A 22709-nucleotide genomic window follows, 5' to 3' on the forward strand; every position below is an offset into this window, starting at 1 on the left:
GAGGGATGTGCAGTGATTGAATTGGTCCTATTTTAATATTTGTATTTTCTATGTTGTGAATGTGATTTGTGGTTGCCGAGAGACAGAGGTGTGTGTGTGTGTGTGTGTGTGTGTGTGTGTGTGTGTGTGTGTGTGTGTGTGTGTGTGTGTGTGTGTGTGTGTGTGTGTGTGTGTGTGTGTGTGTGTGTGTGTGTGTGTGTGTGTGTGTGTGTGTGTGTGTGTGTGTGTGTGGTTGATTGTATGTGAGTCATCGTCTTCCTCTTGGGGGCGTGGCCTGACTACCAGAGCACATCTAACTTCATTTACACTCCCTGATTAGATTACTGTGGGCATCTGCCGGCCAACACACACCCATCCAGGAACCAGTAATCCATCTAATCTGGGACCATTCAAGTGGTTCTGAGCAGCCACGCCCACATCCTGCTCTGTGTTGTCTCTCTTTCTCTCTCTCTTTCCCTCTCTCTCTCTGTCTTTCCCTCTCTCTCTCTCTCTTTCCCCCCCCCCTCTCTCTCTCCCTCCCTCTCTCTCTCTCTCTCCCCACCCTCTCTCTCTCTCTCTCCCTCCCTCTCTCTCTCTCTCTCTCTCCCCCCCCCCTCTCCCTCTCTCTCTCCCTCCCTCCCTCTCTCTCTCTCTCTCCCCCTCTCTCTCCCCCCCCCCCCTCTCTCTCTCTCTCTCCCTCTCTCTCCCCCCCTCTCTCTCTCTCCCCCTCTCTCTCTTGATTTTGCACCTTGTTGTCCTTTTATTTCTGGTTTGGTATCTCATGTTCTTCTTCAGGTGTTGTGTGGGAGGACGTGTGTGTCCTTTCCATCTCCTTGTTGTAGTTGTGTGGTTGTGTGGTTGTATAGTTGTGTAGTTGTTACTTAATCCCACACGTCTGTGTAATTGATTCCTGGCTGCGTCCCTCATACTCTAAATGATGTCATCAGAAATGCATCAAATGGAAATGTTCCCTTTGTGGAGCGCTTTAATCTCATGAGAACCTTTAAGGTTCTTTTAAGTGATGAAATGAAGGTTACAGCTCCGCTGTGAACCTCTAGATTTATACTGGTTTCTGTAATATAATATTAGCCTGGTCTCATTTTCCCCACTCTGGTTCTGCCTTAATGGTTTCAAACCAGCAGAGGAGCGTCGGTCTCTGGGCAGAAACCGAGTCACCAAAGGACTCCTTTTATCTTTAGATCAGATGATCCCATGTTTCTAATAGTCTATATACGTCACATCGATGAGCCGGTATTAAAAAGCAGATGACTGTGAGCTGGAGCATCCAGGTCACGACCTTTCGACGCTTCTGTTCTCATCCAGGATTATATTATCGTTCTGGACCGCCAACCAGCTGTCAGCCGGTTGCACCGCGCGGCGCAACCGGCTGACAGCTGGTTGGCGGCTTGGCGATGGCGACCTTCAGCTCTGTGACGCAGACGCATTTGTTTTCTTCGTGCTCGGAGAACGTCGGTTAGTTTGTACCTCTCGGACGCATCGGGGTCACCTTTCAGACCGATGACCCAACGGGAGGAAACAAAGGTCCAGACCTCCGTTCCTACATCTCCAAAAGGCCTTTTTATTTGCTTTAGTACTATATTAGTAACTTGGTCTGAACATCTTGTTTCTGCTGTTACGTCTCTGTTACCAGAACCTGATCCTGGACCTGGACCTGCCTGACTGCATCGACATCTTAATGGCAGATTCACTGCTAATATTCAACTCATATTCCTGGTCCCGGCCAGTTAAACCCTCCAGCTGAATGTGACCAGTTGAACTTTTCTCTCTCAGCTCATTTCGTGCCCTTTTCTGAGATAATGGAGGTCTAAAGTGGGAGGAGCCATTGGAGACACCAATGACATCCGGGGTGAATCAATGGGGCCGAGGGCCGGCAGATGGCTGTCAGAGCACACACACACACACACACACACACACACACACACACACACTTCCTCAGAGAGGTTTACTCTCCTAATGGCCTCTTACAACCCCCCCAGGACTCCATTGGTCATGGCTGGACCGGTGCATCATGGAGATACCCTGCACATCCAACGCAGCATTTTAAGTGCAGTTCATTACAATGAGAAAGGAGGTCATAAACTAATCAATGGAGGTCTTGGGGAGCACAACATTAAGACTTGAGGACGTGTGGAGGACATAATTCTAATATTACGTCTGTTCCTCTTTTGGTGAAGGTCCGGTGCTCACGTTCAGGTATATCTGCGCGTGTTCACGCCTGCTTGTGATTGGCCGACAGCGTGTCCCAGCTACAAACTGACGAATGCCTCATTAGTGGCGGTGCCAGTTTCTGTGGTAAACCGGAGCTCGTTAGTGGAAACCTGGCAACCGGTGACCACGCGTCGCTTCGACCCTCCGTCACGCTGCCAAGAAACAACCCAGTTAATGGGACACGCCCACTGGTGCCAAATGTCTTCCAATGGGAGCTCAGTGCCAACTTCCAGATCCACAAACACTTGTTTACTTCTAAATAGCAGGTCGCCTTGATGCCCGTGCAGGTTTATTAGCTGAAGCCAAATAAACGGTGCTGGTTGGAGGGGGGTTCTTTATTTAAATGTATTTCATTGAACGGTGTACATTGTGCTTAACGAGTCTTTAGTTGCTCTTCCAGCAGATGGAGGACGGCTCTGTTGACCAGAACTCGGCTTCCTTCCTCTCATTGGACAGATTTGGGCGGCGGAGCAGGAGAGCGCCGCTGAAATAGCCGCCATTGTTCAGAATGCGGACTAATGACGGGCGGACAAAGAGAAGGAGGGGGGGGGGGGGGGGGGGGGGCACACATTGTTCCGTCTCTCGGAATCTTTCCTTGGCTGTGTCATGGGATGGCTGTTTGCTTGTTGAGGGCCCCGGTACACACACACACACACACACACGTACACACACACACGCACACACACACACACACACACACGTACACACACACACACACACACGCACACACACACACACGTACACACACACGCACACGCACACACACGTACACACACACACACACACACACACAAACGTACACACACACACACAAACGTACACACACACACACAAACGTACACACACGCACACACACACGTACACACACGCACACACACACATATACACACACACACACACACGTACACACACACAAACACACACACAAACGTGTACACACACACACACGTACACACGCACACACACACGTACACACGCACACACACAAACGTACGCACACGCACACACACACGCACGCACACACACACGCACACACACACACAAATGTACACACACACGATCATACATAAACGTACACATGCACACAAACACACACATAAACGTGTACACACACGTGTACACACGCACACATAAACGTACGCACACACACAAACACACATAAACGTGTACACACACACACACACACAGGTTTCTTCTGGTTGTTTGTGTTACATAACAGAGTTTTACACTCCGGCGAAAGCTTCCTGGTAATTTGTCCACGAAGGTGTACACAATGTGAATTGCACAACTTCCCCGGGTTCCACTTTATTTCATAAATGTTTTCCTCGTAAGAACGTTAAACTCAGTTAATATGAATTGATTATTGTTGTGTTCCTGGATATTTAATTCTCCATACATGTTGGATGGCTTGCTTACCTGAACACGTCTCTATTTCACGTACAATCTGAAATTTAATTATTCTCTCCGGGACACTGAGGCAGATTATTAGGATACGACGGACCTGTAAAATATTGTGTTACCTGTGACATTAAAGATCTTATGTAAGATTGTACGAATTAATATGGCCAACACACTTTATAAAGGATGCCAATACCAGAAATATTAACAGTTTTATTACGTCCAGTTTCCGTCATCTCAAAGTCCATCTAACAGTCTGTGGTGAACAAAAGCTGAAGAGATTTTAACATATAAATATAAAACCTCTGATGAATTTAGAAGCTTTTGCACGTCTTAATAAACGAGCCTGAATGAGACGACTGGACGTGAGGTCATGTGACCGTGGAGGACTTCCTCTACAGCAGGACCATCGTTTTTTCCACTTACGGCCGTTGCAATTACACATAAAAGTGATCATAAAAAAATCACATCATAAAAGTGAAGAATATCCTGCTGAATAAAATGTGTAAGTTTCGTTAACGTTTGTTAGACACAGACTTTATTCTCTGTAAAAATCCAAAAAGCCAACATTGGCTATTTTTTTAGAAGAAAACCTCAGCGTGCCGATGACTTCCTGGTTTAAAGATCCGCCCCCTCCAGGTGGAACACGTCGGTTACACCCACTTGTGTTTCAGGTGCGCCGTGCGAGCAAAGAAGAAACATCAATAAGACTCGGAGCACGTCATGAATCTACCGTTTTATTATGGACTGTAAATGTACCGTACATGAAAGTAAAAAGCCAACTCTACACGTGTGAAGCATGCACAGATGGGTCGATTATCGGCCAATGAACAGCTGTGGAACAGCAGCGCTACAAGGAGTTCCCCTTCTGGGCTCATTGATTTGCATCAGTCAGTAAAATCGGATCAGGCTAGCGATCAATAACGCTTTGACTTTGGAATGACTGGTTCTTTGTTCATGCTGTTCCCTCCTGCAGATACAATCCTGCGTTACATGCACACATAAAGAGTTTGAACCAGCAGGACAGACGGAAATAAATTGTTGATGAAATATGTCGGATTAAGGAAACGAGTGCTCGGCATCGTGAGAGACAGAATTGGCACGTTGGTGGTTGAGCGACTTTGGCTTTCGTAGTGAACGCGTCATACGGACGACGTCGTGTTCCCCGACTGAAACTACGTCTAAAAGTTACGTCTAAAATTGTTAAAGGTCAAACTTGGCGCTACTTTTCACACCGGTTCCTCCCCGGAGGACCAGGATTCCCCCTCAACGTCAGACTCGTCAGAGCGAACAAACTCCGCCTCCACAACATTGCGACGCACCACCTGCTTCACCTCCGGACGCTCCTGCTCCTTCTTGGCGTTCGGGGCTTTGGATGAGTCCATCGTCTCTGCCCTGGAGTTTACCACATTCTCTGAATTCCCCCAAACTAAATTCTGATTGGTTTGCCCCGCTGCTTCGTTACGGGCCTCATCGGGCCGATAGGCGGCACCGGTCTCCCAGATGTCATCCGTTAAGCCAGAGGTAAAGAAACCGTGGAGGTTGTCTTTGCCGTTTGTGTTCACCAATTCGGCCACAAAGATGTCGTTTCCATCAGGCGCACTGCCGGGGGAAACCTCCGGGGTCTCCTTCCGTGTCATGACGCCCTCATTGGAGCCGCCGTCGCCGTCGTTCTGATAACTTTCAGCTGATTCCAGCACATTAGTCCATTTTTCATAATCTTCACTCTGATCTCTGAATTCAAAGTCCTCACTTGGGTTCTCTAGGACTTCCCACTCAGCGGTTTCTGGAGTTTCTGGAAACTTGCGGTCTGCGACATCCTCAACGAGATGTCCTAGAGATGCACTCGATGCTTCCTCTTTCCCCTGCGCGGGGGCAGCCGCCCCCTGGAGGCCTTCCTGGTCCGCTGAGACCTGCAACACAGAGTTTGGATCCTCTGAGTTGTTGATTTCTTCCATATCGGACCTGCTGATGAAGTCAGCGAAGCGAGAGGGATCTTCTGTGGCATCGGCGTGTGTCACCGTGGACGCATTGTGCTCCTCCTCCTCTCTTTCCTCTGGAGCATCTGTCGCCACCTGATCTTTATGATGCACCTCCTCATACGCCAGAGTGTCTGCTTGAGGCTCCGCCACCGACGATTCATGCAGGTTCTCGTAAGGTCGATCTGTAACTGGACTGGAAGATGAAAGTGACTCTGCACGGGAATGCATCCCAGCCTCTTCTGGCTCTGCCTTCTCCTCGACGGACTTGCCCTGCAGATGCAGCGTCTCCTCGCTCGCGCTCCCCCGCCGCTGTGCAAAGTGAGCGCTGTAGCTGTCCGTGGCTAAGTTCTCTAACTCCTGCTCCACAAGTCGGTCCGTCTCCAGCTCCACGTCGTTGCACATATTCGTGGGTTCGGTAAGTTCTTCAGTTTCTCCATCCGATTGTCCGTCACTGAGCTCTCCGATCATTCCTTGTGCGTTGCCCAGTGCGGCCTGCTCACTTCCAGTCTGACCATGACCAGCAGCCCTGTTCTCCATGTGAGTATACCCCAGATTATACTCCTCATCCAGCGCTTCGCCTTCAACTTCTTCGCACAGATCTTCCATCGTTCCAAATCTCTTCGACTTGCCTTCGCTCCACATCCCCGTCTCTCCGAACTTCTTCTCCTGATCACCCTCGCTGGAGTCGCTCTCGTCCACGTGCGACGCCTGAGTGTTGGCGTCGGCCTCGTCGCTCTTGTATCGGATCAGAGGCCGAGTGTCGGCGAGCGTGTTATCCTGAGCGTAGCTGTCGCCCTCCAGCTCGGTCCTCCACGACACGGACACATTTTGAGAATCCTGGTCGTCGTCGTCTTCTTCGCTGTCGGGGGAAAGTGGGCGCTCTTGGTCTAGAGCGACACGTCGTCCATCGTCATCTACGAGTGTGGCCGTCACGAAAGAAGCCTCGTTGTTGTCTGGATGAGCACCTAAATCAGACCTACTTTCTCTCTCTTCATGCTTTTGATCTCTGGCGGATATATCTTCCTCTGGTTCAGCGTGTTGTCCTTTTTCTTCGTCCTTTTTGATGCCTTCTTCCGTCTTCTTTTTCCTCTCGATTACACTATCCCATGTGTCCATCTCTTCTCCATCCGTGTACAACTTATCCTCAACATCCATCTCATTGGTTCCCACGACAGAAGAGCTCATTTCTTGCCTCGTCTCGGCTGCCTCCTCCTTCAAGATGTTTTCATCGGGGTTGAAGTCTGTCACTTTGTGGATCAAGCTCTCTTCAGACACTGGTTTACTTGTCCTGGAATCAAAGTTTGGATCAAATCCCACCTCTGTTCCAGAATCTGACGGTTCCTCTTGCACTTGCTCTATTTCTTCGCCTATGAACTCTTTCTCTGGACGCGCATCCATTGGCGCATGCAGCTCCTGCTTATCTTCTCTTCCCACCGATTCTTCAAAAGGGACTTCCACATCGGACTCATCTGAGAACCCACAGGGCTCCTCTGTCATTCTGACACAGTATGGCGTCAGGTGGGCTGTTGTAAACTGATGCTGACTCATTTTATCGCTGACGGGTGGCTCAGTGCTGAGGCCGGACTCAACCTGAGAACTGACCCCCGACTGGAGGACTGGTCCGTCCTGTGTCGGGTCCACACCAACACGGTTCCGGTCCTCTTCGCAGCCGTTGTCCCCTGATGTTGTTTCGGCCTCCTGCTCATTGGGAGGCGATAGAGGCTCAGCATGGGTGACTTTCTCCTGAACCTCCTGGGGTCTGAAACTTTCCACGGCTCCATCCTGCAGTATTTTGGGATAAGGGATTTCCCGTGTCGCTGACTTTGTTGTGTCGGGGTTCGAGGAAATCTTTGCGACAGGGTTTCTGGTCCCGGTCGGCGATGCCGTCATCGCTGTTGGTCGTCTTCCTGCGAAGCCGCGGACAGATGAGAGGGAAGTGGTCCTGTGGCCGGCGGACAGCTGGGTCCGGTAATTCCTTTGAACACCCCGAGGACTGAACACTGCATCTGTGGAGGACAAGAGCAGAGCTCATGAATACACAATGAACTGAGCTACTGTCATAATAAGGACTTGCATTGGTTGTCTCTTGAATTCAAACCAATTCGCAGATCACAATTCTGGCCAAAAAGATGCCAAATCGTAGATATTTAATATGTCCACACAGCTTTGACTAGTATTTAAAATGATCATAGTACTCCTCACGTACTGCCTTCCCAAAGCATTGTTGAAATGCATGTTCTCAATGGAAGCTGGACACTAATGGGGAGATATTGATCGACATGTCCTTTCTCCGTTGTCTAAGTTACCAGAAAGCAAAGCCATGCGGCTCAATGGCCTTTGGGGACTGCCTGTCTTTGGTGGCTCGCATTACAGGACCCAAAGGGCCTACGCCCACACACACACACACACACACACACACACACACACACACACACACACACACACACACCCCCACGCCCACGCGCGCACACACGCACAGTTTGACTAATGCGATTACAAACCGTATCAACCATGTTCCCCACTCTGAGGGGCTTTTAGAGAGACTGAAATGATACTCGTACAAAGCAGAGTGGGGTTAAGGAGAGGATTTATGTGGCCTATTGAGGCGCTGTACACTGCTCATGTATTAATACTCTTTACTTTAATTACCTGTGGTGGAAATGCCTCTGGGCTGATCTGACAAGGGGACGCCTCCCCCGAGGCCTTCGATGTCCAGCAAAGCTCTGTGAGGACGGACAACAAGAGGAGCCGGTTACACTCTGAAGAACACACGGAACGTGAACACGGTGATGTTCAGTGTGTTCACACGTGATGCTGCACGAGCCATTGAGGAACCATTGAGGAGCCATTGAGGAGCCATTGAGGAGCCATTGAGGAACCATTGAGGAGCCATTGAGGAGCCATTGAGGAGCCATTGAGGAGCCATTGAGGAACTATTAAGGAACCATTTAGGAGCCATTGAGGAACCATTTAGGAGCCATTGAGGAGCCATTGAGGAGCCATTGAGGAACTATTAAAGAACCATTTAGGAACCATTGAGGAACCATTGACGAGCCATTAAGGAACTATTTAGGAACCATTGAAGAGCCATATGCACGCCACTGTCAGTGTTTCAGGTGCACCGTGCACATGCTAGACATGCAGCGAATTATATATATATATATATATATATATATATATATATATATATATATATATATATATATATAATTCGCTGCATGTTTAGCTGTTTTTTATTTATTTATTTTGAAACAGTCCCATCATGTGTAAGGAATGACATTGTGTGTCCTCTAGCCCCCCCCCCCCCCCCCCCCCCCCCCCCTCTGCTGTTATTCTAGACTCCCATAGCTCATAAATTGGGAGACTCAGGGTCAATACTTTGAGGAGGGGGGGGGGCCTCTACAGACCTTCAACCAGGAGGCTGTTGTCCGTCAGCTGGTACAACCGAGCAGCAGCATTAGGATGCGTTAAACTTATTATTTATCTGCTGATTATTTTTATTTCAGCTTGTTAATTACAAAATGGCTCAAAATGGCAATTTCCTGTTTTTTTAAATGACTTTCTTCGTTCCGCCGACAATCCAAACCTCAAAATAATATCAGTCTGATCACTTGGAGCAAATTTCCCTCGGGGACAATTAAGTATATTTTATAGTATCTTAAATAGGTTGAGGAAAAGCTGCAAATCCCCTCAGTTTAAGCATTTAAGCAGTCTGAAACACATGATTAGTCATCTGTGTGTGTGTGTGTGTGTGTGTGTGTGTGTGTGTGTGTGTGTGTGAATTCATGCAACATGACAGAGTTTGTATGAAATAACTTAAATTCGTAGAAGTGCAGTATAATGTTCCTCTTTAGTAAGATATGATGCAATACCGTGTGTGTCACTGTGGGTAAAATATTGCAATATCTAACACAATAATCACACGTTCTTGTTTGTGTTGACCTAAATATAAACAACTTGAATGTCTAGTCTTTATGCTAAGCTAGGCTAATTGTGTCCATAGTTATTACATTATCATTGTAAATGTACAAGGGGGCAGAGACACGCAATGCATGCTGGGATGCCTTGACCCTGGCATTGTGGTGAAGGTCTTCATGTTAGCCGCCGTGCTCGCTGTGTACCTGTACGCGGCCACCTCCAGGCCCAGAGACGCCTTGTGCTGCAGCAGGCCCTGGTTCTCCAGAACCAGGTGGTCCACCTGCCGGCCCAGCTCCTCTTTCTGCTCCTCCAGGCCGTCCGAGTGCTCCTGCCAAAACAGGAAGTGACACAGGAAAAGGAAGCGGTTTGAAACCTCATTTTAAAAAGAGAGAAGCTACGAGGGCATTCTCACGGGTAAAAATAAACGTCCTTTGTGTTCCTCATCGTCGATCAAGGGAACGCCATCTCGATGTTAACGGATCTGTTTTTCAGAACATGAGTTATGCTGCTTTAATAGTGGAACGTTAACCCTTTGGGTTATTATTAGACCTGCAAATGAGAAAGGGGGTCCAGGACCACAGAATGCTTCATGTGGTCCTGTGACCCAGAACTAATCCCCCCCCCCCCCCCTCCCACAGTCCCTTTCAGACCAATGTTTTCATTCCATTACAATATTAAATCAGCATAGTGAAGGAGAAAAGCCCCCGGGCTCACAAATGCTCCTTAAAGGCCTTCAGAGGGACAACTGGCTCATTACCAAAGGCCCAGATGAGATATATATATATACATATATATGTGTATAAACATATATATATATATATATATATATATATATATATATATATGTGTATAAACATATTCCTGAGGTTTGTCACTTCATTATTTTAGACTGCTTCAACGAAGACATCAAACACATTGAGAGACCGCACCCTTCATGAGCGACAGCCAATGATATATATATATATATATATATATATACTGTGTGTATATATATATATATATATATACACATATATATATATATACACACACATAAATAGTATATTGTAATGCTGAAATTAATCAATAATCAATTTAAGGTCTCTTATTAAATAATTCTGATTAGTTCTGACGAGCAACATTTATCTATATAATTCATGTCCTGAACAGGTGTTGGTGTCATGGTTAAAGACTGGAGCCACGGCTCCATTGAGGGTCTGTTTCCAGGTGCAGTGAGGAGGACCTGACTCCTGGAGGAGCCTCTCTCACCTGGAGGTGCAGGATCTCCTGGCTGTGCCGGTCTCCCTGCTGGGCTGCAGTCGTCTCCAGGTGCCGCCTGGCGGCCTGAGCCGACTCCCTCTCCTTCTCCAGGGCCCGGAGCTTCAGCTGGCTCTCGCTCTTCTCCTGACCCACTTGGGCCAAGTGGGTCCTGGCCCGGTGGAGTGACTCCTCCAGCCGGTCTAAGTGCCCCTGATGGGCCTCAGCTGCCTCCTGCCAGGCCCTGGTGGCCCTCTGGGAGTACTCCTGCCCCAGCTGTTGGAGGTCTGCTGTCTGGTAGCCCCTTTGAGCCAACGTGGGTGCCACCGCGGCTCTGGACCGGCTCGCCGCGGCCTCCAAGTGGGCCACGTCTTCGTGATGGGTTCGGATCAGGCGCCTCACCTGGTTCTCCAGCTGACCGACCTGCTCCCTCAGCCAGACCTGCGCCCGCTGCTCCTCCTCCAGCTCCTTCCTGCTTTGCTCCAGCTTCCCCTCGGCCTCGGCCTGGGCCCGAGCCTCCCTCCGCCTCTGCTCCTCCAGGGCTCGCAGCTCCTCGGCCACCCTGCCGGCCTCCACCTCCGCGTGGACCCTGTCCCCCCAGGCGGCGTCCACCTCCAGCCGGGCCCGCCGCAGCTCTTCCTCCAGGCCCTCCCTCCACCTCCGCCCCGACGCCCCGCGGCTGCTGCTCCTCAGGCCTCGGATCTCTCCGGAGAGCAGCGCGTTCTCCTCCTCCAGGAGTTGGACTCGGCCCAGGTAGGTCTCCAGGCGTCGGTTCAGGTTCAGCATCTGGTGCTTCTCCTCCCCGGGGGGGCCGTGGTGGAAGGACGTACGCACGCTCCGGAGCTCCATGGCAGAGCTGGGAAACAGAGAGGATTTTGGGGGAAAGGGAGGCCTCGCTGGGTCAGCGTGAGGAGCGAGAGAGTGGGGGAGTTCCTCCGAGGCTTCCCTTTCATAGCGGAGGGGAGGAGGGATGGAAGAGGGAGGAGACTGAGGGGATTAGGAAGGATGGAGAGGGAGAGAGGAAAGGAAAGGGGCGGAGTAGGAGGGCTGGCAGAGAGGGAGAGCGAGGCGGTGATGTAATCTCCAACGTTAACCCTTTCACCACTGGAGGAGAAAGAGCCAGATAGAAGGAAACCTGGAGGTTCAGGATGCTGAACAATCACAACCAGACCGGTGTGCACTCGGGGACCTCCTCACCCGTCTACTGTCGAGGTCACAGGAAGGCGACACGTGTCCTTAAATAACTGTGAACCGGTCTTTGGACTCATTTCAGGAACCTGTGTGAACAACCTCTGCAGGGAGAAATAAAGCTCCGTTGTGTACGAATGCAATGAGTCATCAAGAACCCGGTAAATATAGAAATGAAGAAGACGGAGTGTGTTTAGGGAAAGTCGGTTAATGATTGACCTCTCCCTCTGACGTCCACGACCTTATCAACAGCCAACACAGTGTCTGCACAGGTATATATATATATATATATATATATATATATATATATATATATATATATATATATAGTATGTATATGTGTTATCGGCCCTCAGCTTGACCTTCCCATCGCCATCTAGTGGCCGCCTCTCGGCACTGCAGCCTCCTGCCGTGACTCCTCTGACTGCATTTGTTTTAAGGAACTAAAAGGTTGTTACAATGTTACGACCTTATAATCTGTCGTAATAACACATTTATATCAGACTGCTCTCTAAATAACACAAACTATCACAAAGTCTTCTGTGGTTTGGCATTTAGAAAACATTGGGTATATATATATATATATATATTTATAGTGTATATATAAAAGAAACACATCAAACCTGAAATATGTAGTATTATATACTATTATTATTATTATTATATATTATTATTGCTATTATGTATAATTATTATGTATTGTTGTTGTTATTGTTATTATTATTATAATTATTATGTATCTGTTACTCTGCTAAGTACAGAGATGAGTCCTTTATCTGATGCAATTTATACTACATTTATTAATAAAACTATATATTATGAAGCTTTATGCAGAGGGGTTAGTTCACACGGCATTCAGAGACTCATTTATACACATTTATTAATATAAACTATATGTTATGAAGCTTTATGCAGAGGGGTTAGTTCACACAGCATTCAGAGACTCATTTATACACATTTATTAATAAAAACTATATGTTATGAAGCTTTATGCAGAGGGGTTAGTTCACACAGCATCCAGAGACTCATTTATACACATTTATTAATATAAACTATATATTATGAAGCTTTATGCAGAGGGGTTAGTTCACACAGCATTCAGAGACTCATTTATACACATTTATTAATATAAACTATATGTTATGAAGCTTTATGCAGAGGGGTTAGTTCACACAGCATTCAGAGACTCATTTATACACATTTATTAATATAAACTATATATTATGAAGCTTTATGCAGAGGGGTTAGTTCACACAGCATTCAGAGACTCATTTATACACATTTATTAATATAAACTATATGTTATGAAGCTTTATGCAGAGGGGTTAGTTCACACAGCATTCAGAGACTCATTTATACACATTTATTAATATAAACTATATGTTATGAAGCTTTATGCAGAGGGGTTAGTTCACACAGCATTCAGAGACTCATTTATACACATTTATTAATAAAACTATATATTATGAAGCTTTATGCAGAGGGGTTAGTTCACACAGCATTCAGAGACTCATTTATACACATTTATTAATATAAACTATATATTATGAAGGTTTATGCAGAGGGGTTAGTTCACACGGCATTCAGAGACTCATTTATACACATTTATTAATAAAACTATATATTATGAAGCTTTATGCAGAGGGGTTAGTTCACACAGCATTCAGAGACTCATTTATACACATTTATTAATATAAACTATATATTATGAAGGTTTATGCAGAGGGGTTAGTTCACACGGCATTCAGAGACTCATTTATACACATTTATTAATATAAACTATATGTTATGAAGCTTTATGCAGAGGGGTTAGTTCACACAGCATTCAGAGACTCATTTATACACATTTATTAATAAAAACTATATGTTATGAAGCTTTATGCAGAGGGGTTAGTTCACACAGCATCCAGAGACTCATTTATACACATTTATTAATATAAACTATATATTATGAAGCTTTATGCAGAGGGGTTAGTTCACACAGCATTCAGAGACTCATTTATACACATTTATTAATATAAACTATATATTATGAAGGTTTATGCAGAGGGGTTTGTTCACACAGCATTCAGAGACTCATTTATACACATTTATTAATAAAAACTATGTATTATGAAGCTTTATGCAGAGGGGTTAGTTCACACAGCATCCAGAGACTCATTTATACACATTTATTAATATAAACTATATATTATGAAGCTTTATGCAGAGGGGTAATGTATGTCATGAACTGAGTAAGTTTCATTCATTTCTTTATATATATGAGCAATATGAGCAATGGTGAGAACCAGTACCACTCGGTTCTCAGTGTGGTTATTAAGATGCAGACAGAGACATTGCATCATTCTATGTGGTGAGTTATGGTGAGTTAACTATTAGCCTCCGTCCATCACAGGAATATATATTTCCATAACGCGCCGGATTCAGCTTTGAAGTTCACTCTCGACCGGCGACGGATGCAAATCGCTTTCTCAACCAAAAGCAGAAGTCGCCCGCCGGCCTGAGAGGAAGCCAGCACTTCTGTCTGCCAGTCGGTCCGAGCTCCATCGAGCAGGAGCAGCGATGGCCGAGGAGGTCAACTACGCCTCGGTGGTGTTCAAGGCCAACAAGCAAGCTCCACCCAAAGGTCGGTGCACGTTCGTTACCCTTCACACGCGTTCATATGAGGCTTCATGTGGGCTCATAAGAGGCTCCATAAGAGGCTTCATGTGGGTTCATATGAGGCTTCATGTGGGCTCATAAGAGGCTTCATAAGAGGCTTCATGTGAGCCTTCATGTGGGCTCATAAGAGGCTTCATGTGGGTTCATATGAGGCTTCATGTGGGCTCATAAGAGGCTTCATAAGAGGCTTCATGTGAGCCTTCATGTGGGCTCATAAGAGGCTTCATGTGGGTTCATATGAGGCTTCATGTGGGCTCATAAGAGGCTTCATAAGAGGCTTCATGTGAGCCTTCATGTGGGCTCATAAGAGGCTTCATGTGGGTTCATATGAGGCTTCATGTGGGTTCATATGAGGCTTCATGTGGGCTCATAAGAGGCTTCATGTGGGCTCATAAGAGGCTTCATGTGGGTTCATATGAGGCTTCATGTGGGCTCATAAGAGGCTTCATGTGGGTTCATATGAGGCTTCATGTGGGCTCATAAGAGGCTTCATGTGGGTTCATATGAGGCTTCATGCGGGCTCATAAGAGGCTTCATAAGAGGCTTCATGTGAGCCTTCATGTGGGCTCATAAGAGGCTTCATAAGAGGCTTCATGTGAGCCTTCATGTGGGCTCATAAGAGGCTTCATGTGGGTTCATATGAGGCTTCATGTGGGTTCATATGAGGCTTCATGTGGGCTCATAAGAGGCTTCATGTGGGCTCATAAGAGGCTTCATGTGGGTTCATATGAGGCTTCATGTGGGCTCATAAGAGGCTTCATGTGGGTTCATATGAGGCTTCATGTGGGCTCATAAGAGGCTTCATGTGGGTTCATATGAGGCTTCATGCGGGCTCATAAGAGGCTTCATGTGGGTTCATATGAGGCTTCATATCAGGCTTCATGTGGGCTCATAAGAGGCTTCATGTGGGTTCATATGAGGCTTCATATCAGGCTTCATGTGGGCTCATAAGAGGCTTCATGTGGGTTCATATGAGGCTTCATATCAGGCTTCATGTGGGCTCATAAGAGGCTTCATGTGGGCTCATAAGAGGCTTCATGTGGGTTCATATGAGGCTTCATGTGGGCTCATAAGAGGCTTCATAAGAGGCTTCATGTGAGCCTTCATGTGGGCTCATAAGAGGCTTCATGTGGGTTCATATGAGGCTTCATATGAGGCTTCATATGAGGCTTCATATGAGGCTTCATGTGGGCTCATAAGAGGCTTCATGTGGGTTCATATGAGGCTTCATATGAGGCTTCATGTGGGCTCATAAGAGGCTTCATGTGGGTTCATATGAGGCTTCATGTGGGTTCATATGAGGCTTCATGTGGTTTCATATGAGGCTTCATGTGGGCTCATAAGAGGCTTCATGTGGGCTCATAAGAGGCTTCATGTGGTTTCATATGAGGCTTCATGTGGGCTCATAAGAGGCTTCATATGAGGCTTCATGTGGGTTCATATGAGGCTTCATATGAGGCTTCATGTGGGCTCATATGAGGCTTCATAAGAGGCTTCATGTGGGTTCATATGAGGCTTCATAAGAGGCTTCATGTGGGTTCATATGAGGCTTCATATGAGGCTTCATGTGGGCTCATAAGAGGCTTCATATGAGGCTTCATATGGGTTCATATGAGGCTTCATATGAGGCTTCATATGGGTTCATATCAGGCTTCATATGGGTTCATATCAGGCTTCATGTGCACCTGTGTGCTGGTTTATTGTTGTGCAATCCATAGACAGGTGAACATTTACAGGCCCCGAAATGCCGAGAGAGAGAACCAGCAGCACACTGTTTTAAACTGGTGGACCAGTAAACCCAACACACACACACACACACACACACACACACACACACACATACAATTAAAATATAGATGCACAGTTTTGAAGTGTTAAGAAATAATGTTTGTCTGAGGGTCATTTCTTAAACGGATGTTTCTCTTTTGTCGAATACTTCCCGTTAACGGGTTGTTTCCGAGCATGTGTGCACACCGACAAAAGCTTTTGAGCTTCTCCATAAACGAGAGTTCCCACTTTCATCCGTGATCAGCTGACTTTCTGACCTTTTGATTTCATTGAATCACAGCTGACAGTTTTGATGCGAAACACGGAACGAACGATGACGAATAAATGACGTGATTCTTAATAGAGTTTAAGGATGAAACCGAACTCTTAATGTGAGTGATGAAGTGGTGAAGTTTCATGTGATATCTATGAGGTCATGTTTTGACCCTATAACACAATAACTCTTAATGTGATGAAGTGGTGAAGTTTCATGTGATATCTATGAGGTCATGTTTTGACTCTATAACACAATAACTCTTAATGTGAGTGATGAAGTGGTGAAGTTTCATGTGATATCTATGAGGTCATGTTTTGACCCTATAACACAATAACTCTTAATGTGATGAAGTGGTGAAGTTTCATGTGATATCTATGAGGTCATGTTTTGACTCTATAACACAATAACTCTTAATGTGAGTGATGAAGTGGTGAAGTTTCATGTGATATCTATGAGGTCATGTTTTGACTCTATAACACAATAACTCTTAATGTGATGAAGTGGTGAAGTTTCATGTGATATCTATGAGGTCATGTTTTGACCCTATAACACAATAACTCTTAATGTGATGAAGTGGTGAAGTTTCATGTGATATCTATGAGGTCATGTTTTGACCCTATAACACAATAACTCTTAATGTGAGTGATGAAGTGGTGAAGTTTCATGTGATATCTATGAGGTCATGTTTTGACTCTATAACACAATAACTCTTAATGTGAGTGATGAAGTGGTGAAGTGTCATGTGATATCTATGAGGTCATGTTTTGACCCTATAACACAATAACTCTTAATGTGAGTGATGAAGTGGTGAAGTGTCATGTGATATCTATGAGGTCATGTTTTGACCCTATAACACAATAACTCTTAATGTGATGAAGTGGTGAAGTTTCATGTGATATCTATGAGGTCATGTTTTGACCCTATAACACAATAACTCTTAATGTGAGTGATGAAGTGGTGAAGTTTCATGTGATATCTATGAGGTCATGTTTTGACTCTATAACACAATAACTCCTCTTAATGTGAGAGATGAAGTGGTGAAGTTTCATGTGATATCTATGAGGTCATGTTTTGACCCTATAACACAATAACTCTTAATGTGAGTGATGAAGTGGTGAAGTTTCATGTGATATCTATGAGGTCATGTTTTGACCCTATAACACAATAACTCTTAATGTGAGTGAAGTGGTGAAGTTTCATGTGATATCTATGAGGTCATGTTTGACCCTATAACACAATAACTCTTAATGTGAGTGATGAAGTGGTGAAGTGTCATGTGATGTCTATGAGGTCATGTTTGACCCTATAACACAATAACTCTTAATGTGAGTGATGAAGTGGTGAAGTGTCATGTGATGTCTATGAGGTCATGTTTGACCCTATTTACCTGTAGAGTCTAAAAACTATATGTTATTCAATTCAGTTTTTTTTATATAGCCCAAAATCACAAATTATGAATTTGCCTCAGAGGGCTTTACAATCTGTACATATACGACATCCCTGACCTTTGACCTCACATCGGTTTAGGAAAAACTCCCAAATAATAGAAACAAACCTTTCACAAGTATAAAAAGTGAAGAAACCTTCAGGAGAGCAACAGAGGAAGATCAATGAGGTCTGGCCCAGGACCCTGAACCAGCATCAGACACCTCCAGGTCCAATGGACCCTATGAGACGTGAAGTCACAACGACTCCGGGGAGGAAGCAGAGTTAATAAGGTGCAATGGAGAGATGTAAATTCATCCATAAGGAGAGAGAGAAGAGGAGATAGGTGCTCAGTGTATCCTAAAACATCCCCCAGCAGCCTATAAGCCTATAGCAGCATATCAAGGGGCTGGACCAGGGCAAACCTGATTCAGCCCTAACTATAAGCACTATTAAAGAGGAAAGTCTTAAGTCTATTCTTGAATGAGGTGACTGTGTCTGCCTCCCGGACTGAAAGTGGAAGCTGGTTCCATAAAAGAGGAGCTTGATAACTGAAGGCTCTGGCTCCCATCCTACTTTTTAGGACTCTAGGAACCACAAGTAGCCCCGCATTTAGTGAGCACACTCCATTTATTAAGTCCTGTGACAGCTACGCAGTTATCAACTATGATGTTGTTTCCTTTTACCTTTCAGCTAAAAAAGAGGAGGAAACTGTGTACGACGAAGTGAAGATGAAAAACGAAACAACCGAACAGACTGCCGACACCGACGGTAAGCTGTAAAATACCCAAACAAAAAAACACATTGAGGTTCATTTTACTGCCACCACTCTAACCAGTATAACAACCATTCAAATGGAACTAGTTCCTGAGTCGGCTTTGGAAATCATCTGTAAATTCACTCTGGAGGAGCTTTGTCGAAAAGAAACATGATGTCATCAACGTAAAGCTTTAATTGTTGTTGTACTACTGCCACCATACTTATACTATAACTGCTACAATGCACTACTGTATGCCCAATGGCAAATGTTTTATCTCAAGAGGATAGGTTTTTAAAACGTTACATAATCCCTGCGAAAGGTTTCTGCATAGAATCTGAAGGTAAAGGAATTTGTGTTTGTTGTCCAAGTTGTATCGTCCAATCACGTCGGAGCCGGCTGCGGCTGATTGATCAGCCTCATCACGGCTCGGCGTAAACTACGTAAAAATGAACGTAACATAAGTACGTAAAAAAGCAGCGCTAACGTACAAACACTGAACAACACAAAAAGCAAGAATGCACGGTTATTACACATCGTGTTGTCGTGAATATTGAACTCTTGTTCTGTGTACGAATGCACGTTGATCTGAAGCTCATGGAAAGCTTTGGCAGTCGGAGTTGGTGAAATCTAATGTGGGACTTTTCTGTCTTTTGTGTTCTGATTGTCTTTTTGCCAGATGAGAAAGAAAACAACAAGCAGTGTCACTATCAGAAGTTGGCTTGTTGTTTTGGGATTCTTTGTGTCATTCTGCTGGCCGGCCTCGTAGCAGTCTTTGTCGTCCGTAAGTACAACTCACACAACATTTATATTTATATAAATGATGTCTGTCTGTCTATTGTGTTCTAAATCTGTGACACACATTCATTTCTGTTCATTCAATGTATTCAGACAGGAAGTAATTCATAAGACTTGCAAATGCTATTTATTTGTGAGCCCATTGTGATGCACAGAGCAGCGACATGAACTCATCTAAACTGTGTTGTTCATATGTCACCAGTTCATATTTAACTTCTTATGGTTTAGTAGTCGATCGAAGACACTTTCATTTTTGAGACAGAAGCCAAAATGAGTGAAAAAAATACATTATGCATCATAGCAATTAAGTCGAGTGAATTTGTATATTTTTCTTATTGTCAACAAATCCCAGAATTAGACCAAAACCAGCACTGAATGTATCTACTAAGAAGTGTGTGTATCAAACTCTGAACTTCACCTTCTGGGCCATTGAACGCCATTAAAAACACATCAGTCTTGAACTATTCTTAAAGAGGCGCACAATGCCACGCTGTAAAACAACTGGTTTTGGTTTAGCTAGGTTTAACTACTCTAAGGTTGAATAATGATCAGGATTTGTGTTAAAATAATATGACATTGTAACAATCTAACAATGTAATAAAGCAACATTGTAACAATGCAACAATGTAACATTGTAACAACGCAACATTTGTTACAACGTAAGTTTTATAAATAGAGAACAACCATCACAAAAGGTCTTAATGACATGTGTAACAACAGTACATAACAAACAGATATGTAACTAATCTTTTGGGTTTCTCTTAGGACACAAACAATGGTCTCTTTGTCCAGTTGTTGTTGTTGACAGTGTAATATGTTTACGTCTTCAGTAGGTCTGAATGCAACATTAAGTGGTGAAAGAAACCAAACGACTCTGCTGGCTGAAATTCAGAACCTGACAAACCAAAGAAACAAACTCAGCGTAGACAATAACAACTTGACAATGGAACGCAACAATCTGACGGTCGAGTTGAGCAACCTGACAAAAGAAAATATTGTCTTAGATAGCAATATCACAAACCTGACAACACGGAACCAGGATCTGGAGAACCAGAAGAACAACTTGACACAACGAATACAAGACATGGAGACGAACTGGAATGAGCAGAACATCAGCAGAGCTCAGTGGAGCATCTATACCTACTGCATTGATAATGACGGTATGATCACATTCCTTTAATTAGGTCCATAAATACCCAATAATATCATCATAATGAAGGTGTTCATTGCTCTCTGTTCTTTCAGCGAAACAGTGTAACTCTTGTAGGAAGGGCTGGTTACTCAACCAGACCAGCTGCTATGCGGTTGTTAACCCTGACGATCGTGGTCAGAAAACCTGGGAAGAAGCTCGAGAAGACTGCAGAGGAAAAAATGCAGATTTGTCTGTTGTACTTACTGAAAAGGAAAAGGTAACGAGAGAACTGTGTTTATGACAATTATTACATTGACATGTATTTTCCGTAGGTGAGTCTGATAGGCATGTTTACCCTTATTTAAGTATAAATATAAATAATGTAAATAAGACAACAAATGGTTTCTGATTAATAAAATGTTTACATTCAGTATCTGATAACTGTTTCTGTTACGATAGGACACAATCAATTATTACAGCTGGGGAGACACTGGATACTGGATTGGCCTGAGAGCTGAAGGAGGGAAATGGAAGTGGATGGATGGAACTGAGCTGGCTCAAACGTAGGAGACACTTCCTTCACCACTTTGAGTCAGATGTCCTATCAGCCTTTGGTCTAAACATCTTGTTGTTCCTTCAGCTCCTGGATAGGAGATGCTACTGAAGGTCACTGTGCTGTTTCAATCCAGGGTGAAAGATGGAGCTCAGTGAGCTGTGGCGACCGACAACGATGGATCTGCATACAGGACGCTTTATCTCTTTGAACTTCTCACACTTCATACTTGAGAAGGTTTCTGGATTCTCTTGCATGTAATATCACGTGGCTCATAAATATCAAACTGTGTAGACTTCTACTTCACAACTATGTTTTTAAAAGCTAAACAACTATATCTATACTAAAACATATATATGTTGTATGACGTAAACTATTCTTCAAAGCAGACGCTGACCTTTAAAGTGTATTATTAGATAACGGCCTGAAGGGGCTCTAAAGTGTTAAATATGAATAATAATTTGTGTTTTCCTTCTGATTTGTTAAGCACTGCTTATGACTTATAGATCTGCAGATTGATGAAAGGCACCAACAAGCTCAGGTTCCTATCTGTAGTTGTATATCGTTGCTACTCATTAGCTGCATCGCTTGTTCTCAGCAGGATGTCCCAGAGTCTGTTTCCATGAAGTGTTCAGATCTTCACATGTTTGACTTTACAGCTGATGGCTGACGCCTTCGTCCATCTGGAGGCATCGAGTTCATATTTCAGTCTGTTGTCACCTGTGAATAAATGTGCTGCCACACGTTGTTGTTTGTGTCTTTGAATCCGTCAATGAGCTTGAATCCAGTCAGGAAGAGCCGCCTCCTTCAGGATGCTGTGACATGTGAACTCATTGATCGGTCACACTGTCGACACCGGCAGCAGCACAGCTCCAGAGAGCGACAGGAAGTCTCACTTAGGGGAAGTCTCACGTAGGGGAAGTCTCACGTAGGGGAAGTCTCACTTAGGGGAAGTCTCACTTATTAGGGAAGTCTCGTTTTGTGTGTTTTTACAAAGAGGATTTTCACTTTAATCAGATGTTCAGTTTTATTTTGGTGGTTCTACATAAACGGGTTTCTCCACGTAAGCTGATCCGAGAGTGTTGCCTGTTGTGTGCGTTCTGCCTGCAATAAAACTTCCTTCAACTATTCCGTGTCCGTCGTACTGCTCCTGGGTCCTGAACACACCCGTTACAGTACGATCTGGTCTTAGCGTTGACACGGCATATGACACCTCATCACAGGCCCGGTTTGTGTCCATTGAAGAGGAGATCCAGCGATATCGCCGAGGTTCAAGGACAGGGACCAGATCTTGACCGCCTTGATGAACCAGGTACAGCAACTCCCGGTAGCCATAACCGCGTCTCGAACCATCGCATTCAACGTCAGCCTCAGAGCCCCGGGTGGGGGAGCCGGAACGTTACCTTCCG

The 22709-nt window shown here is 45.0% G+C and overlaps 2 protein-coding genes across 3 annotated transcripts; one reads left to right on the plus strand and one right to left on the minus strand.

The window, feature by feature from the left end:
- Positions 1–4344: 4344 nt before the first annotated feature.
- On the minus strand, positions 4345–11722 carry nes (nestin). Its single transcript, XM_034553206.1, has 4 exons — positions 10755–11722; positions 9710–9834; positions 8238–8311; positions 4345–7594 (listed from the first exon to the last, which is right to left on the minus strand). The coding sequence occupies exons 1-4, from the start codon at positions 11589–11591 to the stop codon at positions 4836–4838; spliced, it is 3795 nt and encodes a 1264-aa protein (XP_034409097.1). The 5' UTR covers positions 11592–11722; the 3' UTR covers positions 4345–4835.
- Positions 11723–14358: 2636 nt separating this feature from the next.
- On the plus strand, positions 14359–22046 carry LOC117745148 (C-type lectin domain family 4 member A-like). 2 transcript variants are annotated; one of them, XM_034553250.1, is made up of 7 exons: positions 14359–14556; positions 18754–18831; positions 19497–19601; positions 20446–20775; positions 20861–21024; positions 21207–21310; positions 21388–22046. In XM_034553250.1, the coding sequence occupies exons 1-7, from the start codon at positions 14493–14495 to the stop codon at positions 21509–21511; spliced, it is 969 nt and encodes a 322-aa protein (XP_034409141.1). In that variant the 5' UTR covers positions 14359–14492; the 3' UTR covers positions 21512–22046. The 2 variants fall into 2 exon arrangements, with proteins under 2 accessions (XP_034409141.1, XP_034409142.1); XM_034553251.1 differs by having other exon boundaries at positions 14360–14556; positions 20620–20775.
- Positions 22047–22709: the final 663 nt, after the last annotated feature.

The sequence above is a fragment of the Cyclopterus lumpus genome, chromosome 16 (genome assembly GCF_009769545.1).
Source record: "Cyclopterus lumpus isolate fCycLum1 chromosome 16, fCycLum1.pri, whole genome shotgun sequence".
Lineage (NCBI taxonomy): Eukaryota > Metazoa > Chordata > Actinopteri > Perciformes > Cyclopteridae > Cyclopterus > Cyclopterus lumpus.